The sequence below is a fragment of the Apodemus sylvaticus genome, chromosome 16 (genome assembly GCF_947179515.1).
Source record: "Apodemus sylvaticus chromosome 16, mApoSyl1.1, whole genome shotgun sequence".
Classification (NCBI taxonomy): domain Eukaryota; kingdom Metazoa; phylum Chordata; class Mammalia; order Rodentia; family Muridae; genus Apodemus; species Apodemus sylvaticus.
Window position 1 is genome coordinate 38,318,733 of NC_067487.1, and position 14,286 is coordinate 38,333,018.

General features: G+C 39.6%; 1 protein-coding gene across 1 annotated transcript in view; it reads left to right on the forward strand.

The window, feature by feature from the left end:
- The first annotated feature begins 1,315 nt into the window (after positions 1-1,315).
- Positions 1,316-14,286, forward strand: part of C7 (complement C7) — a 62,277-nt gene continuing 49,306 nt past the window's right edge. The window contains exons 1-4 of the mRNA XM_052159810.1: positions 1,316-1,490; positions 6,572-6,627; positions 8,961-9,036; positions 13,721-13,862. Coding sequence (XP_052015770.1) covers positions 1,485-1,490; positions 6,572-6,627; positions 8,961-9,036; positions 13,721-13,862 — 280 coding nt within the window. The 5' untranslated portion in view covers positions 1,316-1,484. The remainder of the gene's footprint in view (positions 1,491-6,571; positions 6,628-8,960; positions 9,037-13,720; positions 13,863-14,286) is intronic.

The following is a 14,286-nucleotide window of genomic DNA, read 5'->3' on the forward strand; positions in this document are numbered from 1 at the left end:
TCTATTTACTGTTCCCCCCAGGACCTAGCAAAGGAAGCAGTGAGGTCCATATCACGTCTGGGACTGCGGTGACACATTTTATGAGTCTGCTTCTTTAAAAAGCTCAATCAGAGCTGGAGAGATGGCTCAGCAATTAAGGACACTTGCTGCTCTTGGACATTCCCACAATCCGTGGGGTGACTTACAATTATCTATGACTCCAGTTCAAGGGAACCTAATGCCCTCTTTTGGCCTTTGAGGACCCCAGGCATGCACACAGATGATACCCACACATACATGCCTGCAAACACTCATACACATGAAATAAAACAACTTAGAGAAAAGAGAACTGAAAATGGGCCACCAAGATGGGTCAGTGGGCAAAGGTGCTTGCAACCAAACCTGAAAACCCGAGTTCCATCCTCAAAACTCACAAGGTAGGAGAACAGATTCCTCGTCCTTTGACTGCACATGCAAGCTGTGCCCCCCACAACACTTTTTGTGCTTAATCTGTGGAAGTCAAAGACAAACACAAGATGAATGTGGCATTGTAAATGCTATGCTCCATTTTGTTTCCAGAGGGGAAAAAATCCATTCTTGAACACAGAATTTACTTTTCACAGACAGAACTACATACAGACCTACTGCAGCTTAAATTCATCCTCCAAAATTTTGTACCCACGATACATTAGTGGTACCATTTAGTTGAAAATTTAGAATCCATCATACATTAGTAGTAATTGGAGGTAGGGCCGCTAAAGAATAGATGAGGTCATGAGAATGGGGCTTCTATTTTTAGCATCAATGGTTTTACATGACAGGGAAGAGAGACTTGTGCTACCACGCTCACGACGTCTCACCAGGTGACACCCTGTGTCAGGATGCTGAAAGACAAGCTCTTACGGATATTACATGGATGCTCGCACCAAGCTCTTGTATTTTCTAGTTTTCCGAACTATGAGATAAATAGACTTCTTTATTTTAAAGGTCCGAGTCTCAAGTATTTTGTTATAAAAACAGAAAATGGACCAAGAACTCTCTCCTTTCACAAAGCAATCTCAAAATCTGCTCTCTAATACCCTTTAAGATAATTATGAAAACATGCACTCAGTTTAGTAGATTAAACTAGTAAAGATGTTTAGCCCTTATTTTACAGAGTCTCCTTTGGTTGGAAATCCCTTAAATGCTGAACTGGAGACATTTACTGTCTTTTCTGATTAACAGATACACTTCCCAGAAATGTATCTCTAACTTCTAAACAGTCCCAGCTGGCTGCAGCAGGGCTTTGTGTAACTGACAAAATGCATCTGGCTTCAAGGCACGGATCAAGCACAGAGGCAGGCTCTCTATGTCCCTGGAGAATCGGGTTGAGACTCAGTACAGCTGGCTTTATAAGTGAGTGGAAAACGAGTCCAGAGCAGGACAGGCTGTGGGGGAGACAAAAACCTGTCTGTCTTTACAGATGAAATTTTCTTGTTCTCTTCTGTCCTGAATGTTTCCCAAGCATGCAGGTAAGACAATAATGTATGACTTATATATATGTAAAGGCATCTCAGAGGGGAAGGTCACAACTGAAAGATATCAGATGAAGAGAATGATGTAGAAAACACAGAGAGGTCAATGAGTGACTTAAAATAATCCTTATATAAGTACAATTTTAATAGTTCTGCAAAGAGAGTCATTTTTTTTTCTTGTTTTGCAGTTAAATTATAATGAGAGGGTTGGAAAAAGGGAACTGAAAGTGATATTTATGGAAATCCTGAGAAAGCAACAAAGGAACACAACAGCACCATTGTTTCTTCTAAGGCATAAGTCGTGTCCAGTTTGATCCCTTGTTTATTTTCATTTTGGGCCATACAGTGAGGTCCTGATATGGAAGAACCTTATAGAAAACAGAATCTGTAGCTTTGGAAAGTTAGAATTTGGGATCTTGAGTAAAAAGGTCAGGGCTGTGAGGGCAGACAATATGATATAATATGGGTTTTTCTACATACATGTTAAGCCATCATAAAACAATTAAATATTCTTTTTAAAAATTACCATTTAATGAACAACCAAAGACAGAAATGACTGTTACAGGATGAAATTTTAGGATGGAAAAACAAGTTGGAATTGCTATTATAATTTGTGTGTTCATATGTGTGCAAGCCAGAGGGCACCTTCCTCAACTGCTGGTTTCCTTTTCTTTTCTTCCCTTTCTTCCTTTCATTTTTGAGATAATGTTTCTCAATGAAGCTGGCACTTGCTTGACTAGATTGGCTGGTTAGATCCTCCTGTCTCTGCATCCCCAGTACTGGGTTCATAGTATAATATACTGTTGTGATTGGCTTTTTATGTGGATGCTTGTGTGTGTGTGTGTGCACACGCATGCGCGCATGTGCACGGTTTTGGGGGGCAGTTTCTACAAGTGCCACAGCCGTCAGAGTGTCACTCCAAAGGAGGCGAGAAGGAAATTTGGTTTAACACAACTCAGTAGCTGATGTTGGTTCAAACTTTGAAGGTCTGACACCAGGTAGTTTATTTTAGGCATATTTAAGCACAGCACAATCTGGAAAAGTGTCCGATGTTAACCCAATCCCATGTACTTAAGACATGATTACATTTAAATTTTGGCAAAGTAAAAGGGACATCTTCCATCTTCCATCCATAGATGGTTTCTATGGATTTATTAAGGAAGCAGGCTCAAGCTGGCTCAAGTTAAAGGAGCTCGTTATAAGGGTCTTGGGGGCAGATACTGCTGAGGATTGACTGAGTTTAAGAACCTCAAGATAGGGACTGGTGAGGTGGCTCAGTGGTTAAGAGCACTGACTGCTCCTCCGAAGGTCCTGAGTTCAAATCCCACCAACCACATGGTGGCTCACAACCATCTCTAATGAGATCTGACTCTCTCTTCTGGTGTGTCTGAAGATAGCTACAGTGTACTTACATATAAAAAATAAATCTTAAAAAAAAAAAGATAAGGGTGAGAAGGAACCAGTTCCACCTGGCCATCCAGATAGAGCAGAGGTCACCAGGTTAATGAATGTTAACCACACTCATTCCCGGCCTTCTGAGTGGAAAGCAGGTTATACATCTCTCTCTTTGAAGAGAAAACCATGGGCATTTAATATTCCTGGTTTCCCAAGTGCATATCCAGGAGCACAAGGATCTACATACTTCTTATAGATGCTGGGGACCAAACTCAGAGCCTTATGCCAGTTCAGCAGATGCATTGCTGATTGAGCCAGATTTGATACTTAAAACAAAAATGTTTCACACACCACATGAAGATCAAGAAGAAGGAAGACCAAAGTGTGACTGCTTCAGTCCTTCTTAGAAGGGGGAACAAAATACTCATGGGAGGAAATATGGAGACAAAGTGTGGAGCAGAGACTGGAGAAAGGCCATCCAGAGACTGCCCCACCTGGGGATCCATCCATATACAGACACCAAACCCAGACACTATTCCTGATGCCAAGAAGTGCTTGTGGACAGGAGCCTGATAGAGCTGTCTCCTGAGAAACTCTGCCAGAGCCTGACAAATACAGGGTTGATGCTTGAAGCCAGCCATTGGATTGAGCATGGGGTCCTCAATGGAAGATTTAGGGAAAGGACTGAAGGAGTTGAAGGTGTTTGCAACCCCATAGAAAGAAAAACAATATCAACTAACCAGACCCCAGAGCTCCCAGGGACTAAACCACCAACCAAAGAGTACACATGGAGGGACCCATGGCTCCAGCCACATATGGAACAGAGGATGGCGTTGTGCAGCATCAATGAAAGGAGAGGCCCTTGGTCCTATGAAGGCTGGATGCCCCAGTGTAGGGGAATTTGAGGAGTGGGTGGGTGGATGGGTGGGGGGACATCTGCATAGAAGCAGGGGAGGAGGGATGGGATAAGGGGTTTATGGGCATGGGTAACAGGGAAAGGGGATAACATTTGAAATATAAGTAAAAAAAAAATTCAATAAAAGAAAAGGAAAAAAATCCCTCAAATGTTGTGTTATCATCCTGGGAGATAGGGATTGCCTCACAGTTACTGTGCTGCCCATCTGCACAGAATCCATGCTCACTAGTGAGGTTGGAGAAGGACCAAGAAGTAGATCTTCAGTAACCTTTGAATTAAATAGTTATAAGTCGAATATAAATTGCAAAGTTGATGCACTTAAGGCTACAATGTTATAACAATAAGGAAGCCTACACATTTAGGTTTGTAGTCTAATTTGGAATTTGTTTTACTCTGCCTTGTAGGTTCACTTTGTAATTTAGAATGCTCGTTACACCAAAAAGGAATATGATATGCTTGCTACAGTCAACTAGCTAACTTGTTTTCTCTAATACTTGTATTAACTGTCAATCAATTTCCTTTCTTATTTTAAGATGACACATTTTAATAATTGTTTTATGTTTAAAATGTGTTTCATGTCATTGATTCATGACGTTTTAATGTCATGACAATAAATAGACTTTTCCTCCCTTTTTAATTGGCTGGTCCAATGCCAATAGACAAGCAATGGTTCCAGTCCAAGATGCACGCAGTTTCTGCTTGTCTTTAAAAGCACCTGATGTTTATGTTCTAAGAGCAAACCCAGAAGGCATGCTTTTGTGATATGTTTCCAACAAGGGAGACACGGGGAAGCCTGGGGCTATTAAATAGCAGAACTGATTTCCATGTCTGGCATTTTTAAGGAGGAATGATCTTTGACCTCATTCTCCATCCATGTCAGCTAAACTCAGGAGAAAGACTCCAGTATCCCCCTTGATTCTCTCAGTATCACTCGAATAGGAGGTGACTTGGGGCTGAGCTGTTGAAGGATTCAGAGCCAAGGAACTTTTCTCTGAGCTACTTACAGGACAGTGATGTCATCTGCCCTCCTAGATCTGAGTACAGTTTAGAATCAGTGAAATCAGGGACTGGCCCATCAGCTGGAATATACTAGCAGAGCCAGGTGAGCTAGTGTTCATTTGGGGATGAAACACAAGAGAAAAAGAATTTAAGGTGCTGTAGGTCTAGCTGAATGTCACAGTTCATTCCGTATTTTTCAACGTGGTGAATTCTAAATCGATTATTTAGAGTCAGCTTGTGCACAAGACTGCTCTGTGTTCCACGTGTATTATTCTCTTTCTAAAGGGCAGGAAAACAAATTGCTCCCATTTTAGGGACTCTCTGTTTTCTGTTTAAAAGCACCCTGACAAAAGTGACTTCAGGAAGGAAGGGCTTATTTTAGCTCCCCATACACGATGAAGTCTTTTGTGGGGATGAGGTCTGTTGAGGTGGCTACAGCTGGTCACATGACATCTGTGGTCAGAAGAGATCAGTGAGCAAAAGTTGGTGCTTCCACTGGCCTTCCTAGATATTCATGTCTAAACATTTTCCTTTCAGCTACAAAGTCCTCCTTGTTTGCCTCTGTCCCTTATTCATCTGCAAGTCTGCCCTGGGTAGCATGTTACACACACACACACACACACACACACACACACACACACACACACACAGACACACACACACACAGACACACACACACACACACACACACACAGACACACACACACACAGACACACACACACACACACACACACACACACACACATACACACACACCCCAGTAATAAAACCTGCTGAGTCTATTTAGTGTTCCTCTTATGTCCACATATTTACTGCTGACCACTTGGGATGGGACAACTCATGAGATTATATTTTTGTAGAAAACCAACTTTCCTCTGCTCAGCAGTCATTGATTGCCTATGGTGCCTCATCTAGGGTTAGGGTCTTATGAGATTCCCCCAGCCAGGCTAGCATGTTGAACTTGTTTAGGCAATCATAGTTTTGAGAGTTCTCAGCTAGAAACACTATCTTATAGCAGGAGTCGAAGTCCTTTTCAAACTTCCTGCCACCATTTCTACCACGTTCCCCGAGCCTTAGGTGTAGGGGTTGTACCAGCTGGGATTAGGTACCCCACAGTCAGTCTTGTCCACTCTTCTTTTTGTGAATTCAATGTTGTTAGGTGGCATTTATAAATGGGCTTTATCCTGTGGTATTTCTCCTTTTGTGCTTGGCTTATCTACAACACAATACCTCTAAGTTCCTGTGTTGTTTGTTGCAAGCAGGAAGCTTTTCTCTTTGAAGGCTCCATTGTGTGTGTGCTTCTCCTCACCATCCTGGTTCTCCTAAACTGGGGGTCAAATACAGTCTTCTGCAAATTAGGGAAGCATCAGTGAGCTAAGTTCCTTGTCTCCTTTTACTACCCCTTTCTTAATTCTTTCATCTAATGATGAACACTGTTAGATTTCTTGTCTTGGATATTGTGACTAATCCGGCAATAAATATGGGTGTGAAGTTATCTTTTTCGGCATACTGATTTCATTTCATTGGGATACATAGCCAGTAGTGGGATTGCAGGATCATATGGTGGTTCTATTTTTAATTTTTTTCTTACTGAAGAACCTTCAAGCTTCTATTTAAAACAGAATCTCAAAATGAAAAGCCTTTATCTTTTATATGGTCCTTCTCATCTTCTCTCAACCCACAGATCCGCACTTAAGTGTACGTATTTATTTATAACTCATTAAGTAAATGAAAGCTAAAGTAATATTTCATTGTCTTCTTTCCTAGGTGACAAGCTTATTAACTTTGGTGGCATTTATAGCAGAGTTGCAAGTCTTTTCAAGGTAAGAATATTTTGGATTTTGAATGGAAATCTAAAATATGTAAAAAAGTAGTAAATTCTTTAGAATAGTTTAATGTTTATAAGTAGATTAAATGTGTTTATGCACCTCATCTTTCTTTATTTTCAGAAAATATATTAATTATGATCCATTCTTATTTAATTTTTTCCTTTAAAGAAGAAACAAGGACAAACATTCCTTGTGGTTTTTGTTCCAGTTCCAGGATTTTACTTTCATTCAAAGAGCTACAGCAAACCCAAAAACGATATTTGTCTTTAAATTTAGTCCTTGCTAAACATTTTCTGTGTTTTAAAGGTCAAAGGTATTTACTTTTAATTTAAAGAAAATGGTTTTATTGGTTCCCAAAGGCTGGATAAAAGCCACCATCATTTACCCAATAAAACAAATTACCCTTGTTTTATTTTCACTGTTGGATTGATGGGAACAGGCCAGTTCCCTTGATGGTTTAAGTGTCAGGACCGGAGCATGGAACCAGCACCAGCATGTCCATGTCAAGTCTACCGGCGACCAAAGTCCTGAGACCAACATGGGAGAGTCTGAGGGTTCCTTCTGTGCAGGGTAATGGAGGAGACAGGTGGAAAAGGTTATAGAGTGCCCATACTAAGCCCCCATTTTTGGAGAAGACTTCTGTTTGTCCCTGGGGCACAGGTAGGCAAGTAGCAGTAAATTCAGGGCTTTGTCTAAGGGCCAAAACACTTAGACATTTAACTCACGGTTACTATGTGTAAACAGGTTACTAAGTTTCCTTCAGTGCACACTATAGAATGGGATTTATTACTTTCTGGATGATCTTTCAGCTTTAGGATTCAAGAATTACCTGAATCCAAGAAGTCGTTCAACCTAGTAATAGGCTAAGAGTCCTCAAATCAAGAATCCAGGTTCCATGATCTCTTTACAAGTCATCCTTGACCTTTGAGGACTAACTGTCTTCCTCACAGCCAGGGTTTAGCTGCATGAGAGCAGCTCTATCGAGGCCACATGTACTTGATGTCGAGTGGCATTAATTACGCTCAATTTGCCCACATGAGTGTGTAATTGAGAAGGGGCTCAAGTGAATATAGAAGACATTTAAATACAAATTACTGTAATATAGACTTTGCTAGATTGTTTTATTTGATTAGCCTTGTTTTTGTTTTGTTAACCACCCACAGGGTCTTAGAACTTGTCTATTAAGTTTCTGGATAGCTCTTCAAATCATTGCTGAGTTTCTTCGAAGGCACAATTCTTTGCTCCTAAATATTCTCACCCATTCCCTTAACTCCAACTACTCCTTTATTTATATTCTCATAATGAATTTTATGTCTTAGGGTTATTATTGCTGTGATGAAACACCATGACCAAAGCAACACGGAGAGGGAAGGGTTTCTTTGGCTCATGCTTCCCATCACAGTTCTTTACCAAAGGAAGTCAGGAAAAGAACTCAAGGAGGGCAGGAAGCTGGAGGCAGGAGCTGATGGAGAGATCACGGAGGAGTACTGCTAACTGTCTTGCTCCTAATGGCTTATTCAACCTACTTTCTTATAAAACTCAGAACCACCCGTCCAGGAATTGCACCACCCACCGTAGGCTGTGCTTTCCTTTATCAATCACTAAGAAAATTCTCCTCAGGCTTGACTACAGCTTGACTTCTTGGCTTCAGCACATTACTAGGTTGAGCGATTCTTAGTTTCATGGAGGCAATTTCTCAATCGTGGCTCCCTCCTCTCTGATAACTCCAGCTGTGTCAAGTTTATGTAAAACTAGCCAGTACAAACACTGTTATGAAATTTATCCTGTTAGTTATAGTACATGATAATTATAAATTTATGTGTTTCTGTCTTTTCATCAATAGCCAACAGCTTACCTCATTATTTCTACAGCCTAGTAACTTCGTGCAAAATAGATATTTAATAAAAATAATAGTAAAATAGTAAAAATAGGTATCCACCTTCCCATTTTAATATATTTTAGGATACTTTTAATACCTCTTTGAAAATTTTGATAGTATTTCTTCTTCTTAGCCAACATAATAATAATTATACAAATAATGTGCTTCATGTTGACATTTTCATGTAAGTATACAATGTATCTTAAAGCATATTTTTGTTGTTGTCTATTTCTTTTAAGTCAGGATCTCATGTAGCCTAGGCTATCTTCAGACTTATGAACCTGAGCATGATCTTGACCCTCCTACCTCTACCTGTCAGGGCTGGGTTACAGTTACCACTGTCCAATGGTGAGTTGCTTTTGATGACTTTTGACAATTCTTATTTATCCTTTGTGTCCCTTGCTAATCATCCCACCTACATCATAATGAAAATCTGGTGCTGTGACAGAGCCTCCTCTCCAATCAACTGTAAGTGGGACTCCTACGGCCCTTGGTCAGAATGCAATGGCTGTACCAAGACTCAGGTAGGCTTCTATGAAACCTTTCACTTAATTATTGTTATGTGTAGGTTTGACCACAACAGAATTAATTTTGAATGTTCATTAATTAGTGTTAATGTATTTTGATGCTTATTTTAGTAATTTTCAAGGAAGAAACCAGGACTTGCTTACGATACTGTGTTATAATGTCATATCTTTCTTGAAATATTTTAAAGTTTGCTTTTAACTAACACAGGCTGAAAGTTAAGGATAACTCAGAAACCCTTTATTAAATAGATAGGAATATCATAGAAGAAAGCTCAGAATCTGTGTTTTTTTTTTTTCACTAGTTTCAACTTTTCCTCCCATTTCCAACACTAGCAAACAACCATATGGGTGCTTCACTTTACTTCACAAATAGAGACCAAGTATGAGCAAATCAAGCATCTTCAGTGTTTTTAATTTATTTTCTAAGTAGTGATATAAAATAAACCACTAGACTTGACCTGGAGAGGGTACAATATTTCTAAAAATGCGTTTTTTTTTAATCTATGCAATGATTATTGATGAGAATATAGAAATGTATAAGAGAGAAAACAGCATTCAGAATTATACCGAAAAAGCAAATATGCCACTGTTTTGCTATTTATCTTCCCAGCTTCCTTTCTCTCTTTGTGTTTATAATCTTTATTTTATTTATTTTAACATTAATTTTATTATTGTTTTCTGAGAATTTCATTCATGAGACTGTATTTACAACACCGTTTATAGTTTTTAAATAATATCACCATTTTAAATGATTTGTTAAAATTGAAAATTTCTCTCATACAGTAACTCAGAAACCCTTTATTCATAGAAGAAAGCTGACCACAGTCTTCCCTTCCTCCACTCCTTCCAGTTCCTCTCTGCCTCACCTCTCCCCCAGATTCACTCCCACTCCATTTCCCTTCAGAAAAGAGCAGGCTTCCAAGAGACAACAACCAAACATGACAAAATGAGAAACTATAAGACAAGGTAAAAGTCCTCATATTGAGGCTTGGCAAGGCAACCCAACAGGAGGAAGGGAGTCTCAAGTGCAGGCAAAAGACTCAGAGACACATGTGCTCTCACTGTTAGGCGTCCCACAAAAATTCACAGTCATAACATTTGTGCAGAGGGTCTGATGCAGACCCATGCGGGCCCTGAGCTTCAGTCTCTGTGAGCACATTTGAGCCTACTTAGTTCATTCAGTGGGCCACGTTCTCCTGAAGTTCTATATCCCCTCTGACTCCTATAAGTCTTCCTCCCCTCTTTTGGAGGCCCCAGGGAGGGACTGATGGACATCTCCAACTTAGACTTTCTGCCTAATGTCTGGTTGTGAGTTTCTGCCCCTGCTCTCATCGGCTACTGGAGAAAGCCTGTCTGATGGTGACTAGACAAGGCATTGATCTAGGGGTGCGGCAGAATATCATTAGGAATCATTTGAGCTTTTCTTTGTTTGCTTGATTTTTATTTTGTTTGTTTTGGCCTGTTTGTTTATGTTTGGTTCTACCCCAGGTCTCTGGGCTATCCAGTCTCCTGAATGGTTCCTGGCCTTCCAGTGCCAAGCATGGGCTCTCTCTTGTAGCATTGGCCTCAAGTTAAACAAGACATTAGTTGACCGCTTCCCCAAGTTCTGCACCACCATTACCCTAGAACATCTTGCAGGCAGGAGACATTGTATGTTAAATGTCTTATGGATGATTATGGTTTTATATTGTATTAATTTACAAAGTATTAGCATGAATATGTAACACATGCATGAAGCTACATTTTATGCAACTTATCTATTTTTCTGTTGTTTGATATATAGGTTGTTTCCTTTTTTCTTTTTCCCTTTCTTTTTTCTTTTTTAGTTTAGGACAGTATCTCATTATATAGCCAAGGCGAGTCTCAAACTTATGGTCCACTACATCCCAAGTACTAGATCCATTTTTTAAAACTATAAGTGAAACTTTAATAAACATTTTTTTATACAAAAACGTCAGTGATATGTTCCCATAATCTTCTTAGGATGCAAAGTTTGTTTTAAAGGTCCTGAGTATTTGAATGGCTCATTATTTTAAGTGATCCGCTTTGGCTAAAGTATAAATTAAAAGTAAACTATTTTAACCCTTTTATCATATTTAAAAGCTGTATCTGTGTATATGATATATATATATATATATCTGTACATGCATATGTGTATGCATATGCATATGCATATATGAATGGGCACGTGTAGCTTATAGGACATGTGTGGAGGTCAGAGAACAATTTGTAATCGTTATCTTTCTTTTCAATGCAGGTACTGGGAATTAAACTCTGATCATCAGACTTTTTAGCAAGCGCTTTTAAACACTGAGCCGTCTTGTCATCCCATGTTTAAACTATTAAAATAACAGACCTATCATGTCTTGGTCTTTTGACTAAGATTAGGCATGGCATACCAGTTCTATCACAGAAGATGACTTTTGTCTTGAATCTTCTTCAGCATCCTTTTCTCCGCCTATTTCTCTTGTAGTACTTGCTGTAGTCCAGGTTATTGTGCACCACCACCACCACCACCACCACCATCATCACCATCATCATCATTGTCATCATCATCATTATCATCATCATCATCATCATCATCACCATCATCATTTTACTTTTAAAACCAAATCTTACTCAGTAGCACAGGCTGGCCTTGAACTAATGGCCAGCCTCCTGTTTCAGCTTCCCAAATGCTGAGATTATTGGCAGGAACCATGCCATTTGTCCATCTTCTACATATGAAGCATTCTTTTATTATCTATACGAGTGCTATTTTCAAAACAAGTTACGCAAATGAGAAACTTGGCATTTTGAAAACATAATAGATGATGACCGATTTCAGAGGAGAAACACCTGAAAAACCAGGCAAACATTTAAAAGAAACAGCAAGGGCACAAGTCATTTTAATAATTTAAAAACCAAAATAAAATGAAATCTAGATAGAAAGACAGACAGAGAGTGTTTTCAGGCAAGCGATATTTTCTTTGATGAAGGTCATTGTGCAGTAGGTTTAACCCCTGTTGACAAAACACGCTTTTTATTCAGAAAGAGACAGGTGAAAATGAAACAGGGTAGGAGGGTCAGAGAGCTGAGAATGATGCCCCGGAGAACTGGTGATCTTTAAGGGCGTTGCCAGCAATGTGGAGAAGGGGAATCATCCCTGTGCAAAGAAGACAGTCTGTGTTCCCAACTCAGAAAATGGCACAGGGAGAAGCTACAGAACTGGCAACTCTTCATTCGTTAAAAAGAGAATCTAAAACATATTAAGAAACTTTACCTGGCCCCATTTCTTACAACTCTGATCTTAACTTCAATGCAAGGTGCCAGGGCCAGGCTGAGCCTGATGAAGACTCATTCAGAGTCCAAATGACATAGGGTGACCATTTGTCCCAGGTCTACCCACTTCCAACCCAATGTATGATGGATGAGTAAATTTAAAATTGGTTTATATACTTATTCTTCTTTGTTGATTGCCACTCAAGGTTTGACTTCTCTGACAATGAGATGGGCGTCTTATTGTTAATAGAGAAAAGTTCTTTTAGTTAGGGTTACTATTGCTGTGAAACACCGAAAACATCTTGTGGGGAGAGAAGGGTTGATTTCACTCACAGTTCCATGTAATAGTTCATTTTCAAAAGCAATAAGGACAGGAACTCAAGCAGGGCAGGAACATGGAGGCAGGAGCTGATGTGGAGGGCATGGAGGAGTGCTTCTAACTAACTGGCTTGCTCCTCAAAGCTCGCCCTCAAAGCTCAGTCTTGGCACCACACACAAATGAGCAGGACTCTTTCCCCATCAGTCATTAATTAAAAAATGTCCCACAGCTGGAAATCATGGAGACATATTCTCCATTGAGGTTCCCTCCTTTTAGGTAGCTCTAGTTTGTACAAGTTGATGTAAAACTAGACAGCACAGGGGGCAAGAAAGGGAGGAGGTCACCAGCAGAGAGGGAAGACGGGGAAGATCTTCAGTTTGTTTAAACATTAGTTCATGGCTTCATCCTGAATGTGGACCAAGGGAATTTTAGGACTACTTATGAATTTCTCTCTCAGCCCTGAAACTTATTCCATTTTCCTCTTTTTCTACACGAGGTCTGCTTTTAGCGTATTTCTCCTCCAGAGCTCAATTCTTCATCAGCAAGTAAAATACGATTGTTAACGTCTCTTAGCATTTGGATTGCTCATAGTCATTGACTTCTACATCAGTACATTTCTCTCTGTTTTTTTCCCCCTTGTCTCATTTATTTTCTTCTTCTAGAAGGCCCAGCCCAAGTCAACACAATCATGACGATTAAGGTTTCCTTAACTTCATTTCATCTTAACTTTTCTCCCTATTCCCTTCCATTTCCTCTAATAAAATGTATTTCTGTTTTTCTACTTAACTCCTACAATATGCATCCGACCAAAATGTTATTCTCTATTGTAATGTATTTCCTTTTCTAGAGAGTCACTAGGAGGCTTTTTCATCACTCAACAGTGAAAGTAAACATATAGTTGGGAGCTTTCTATTAATAGCAACTCAACTGGCATTGAGCCTGTAGACTCATTGGTTTTTGAGGCTTTTACTCCTATACTGCACCAGAACATGCTCTTGGACAGTGTTTTTCAGATTAAATTAATTCTCAGATTTTATTTCTCAAGAAAAGTTGAGATAGCTGAAATTTAAAATACAATGAGGTCCTCTGCTTTGTGTCCAGACTCGAAGGCGTTCGGTTGCTGTTTATGGGCAGTACGGAGGCCACCCGTGTGTGGGGAGTGCTTTTGAAACACAATCCTGTAACCCTGAACGAGGCTGTCCGACTGAAGAGGGCTGTGGGGACCGCTTTAGGTGTTTTTCAGGTAATTCCATGGGCTCAGCCTGCCAACTTTAAATTCAAATATCATTTGTTGACCTGCTCAATACGTATTTGTTTGGATTGATATTGGCTTCCAGATTAACTCAAGTATAGACAAGATTTTTATTAGTATATTAATACATGATCAGATAAACCACCCAGTAGATACCATCCATTCAAAAGCGAGTAATCTGGTAATAAAAGCATGGGTATTCTTTGGCCTGTTGACTAAATTATGGCTATTAACAGCCTCAACTGTATACACCATCTACTATATATATATATGTACACATATAATATATATATATGTGTGTGTGTGTATGTGGATGTGCATATATGTATAGGATCCTCCTGTCTCTGCTTCCTGAGTTCTGGGCTTAATGGCATGTACCACCACATCCTGCAGCATATTGGAATTTTAGGGACAG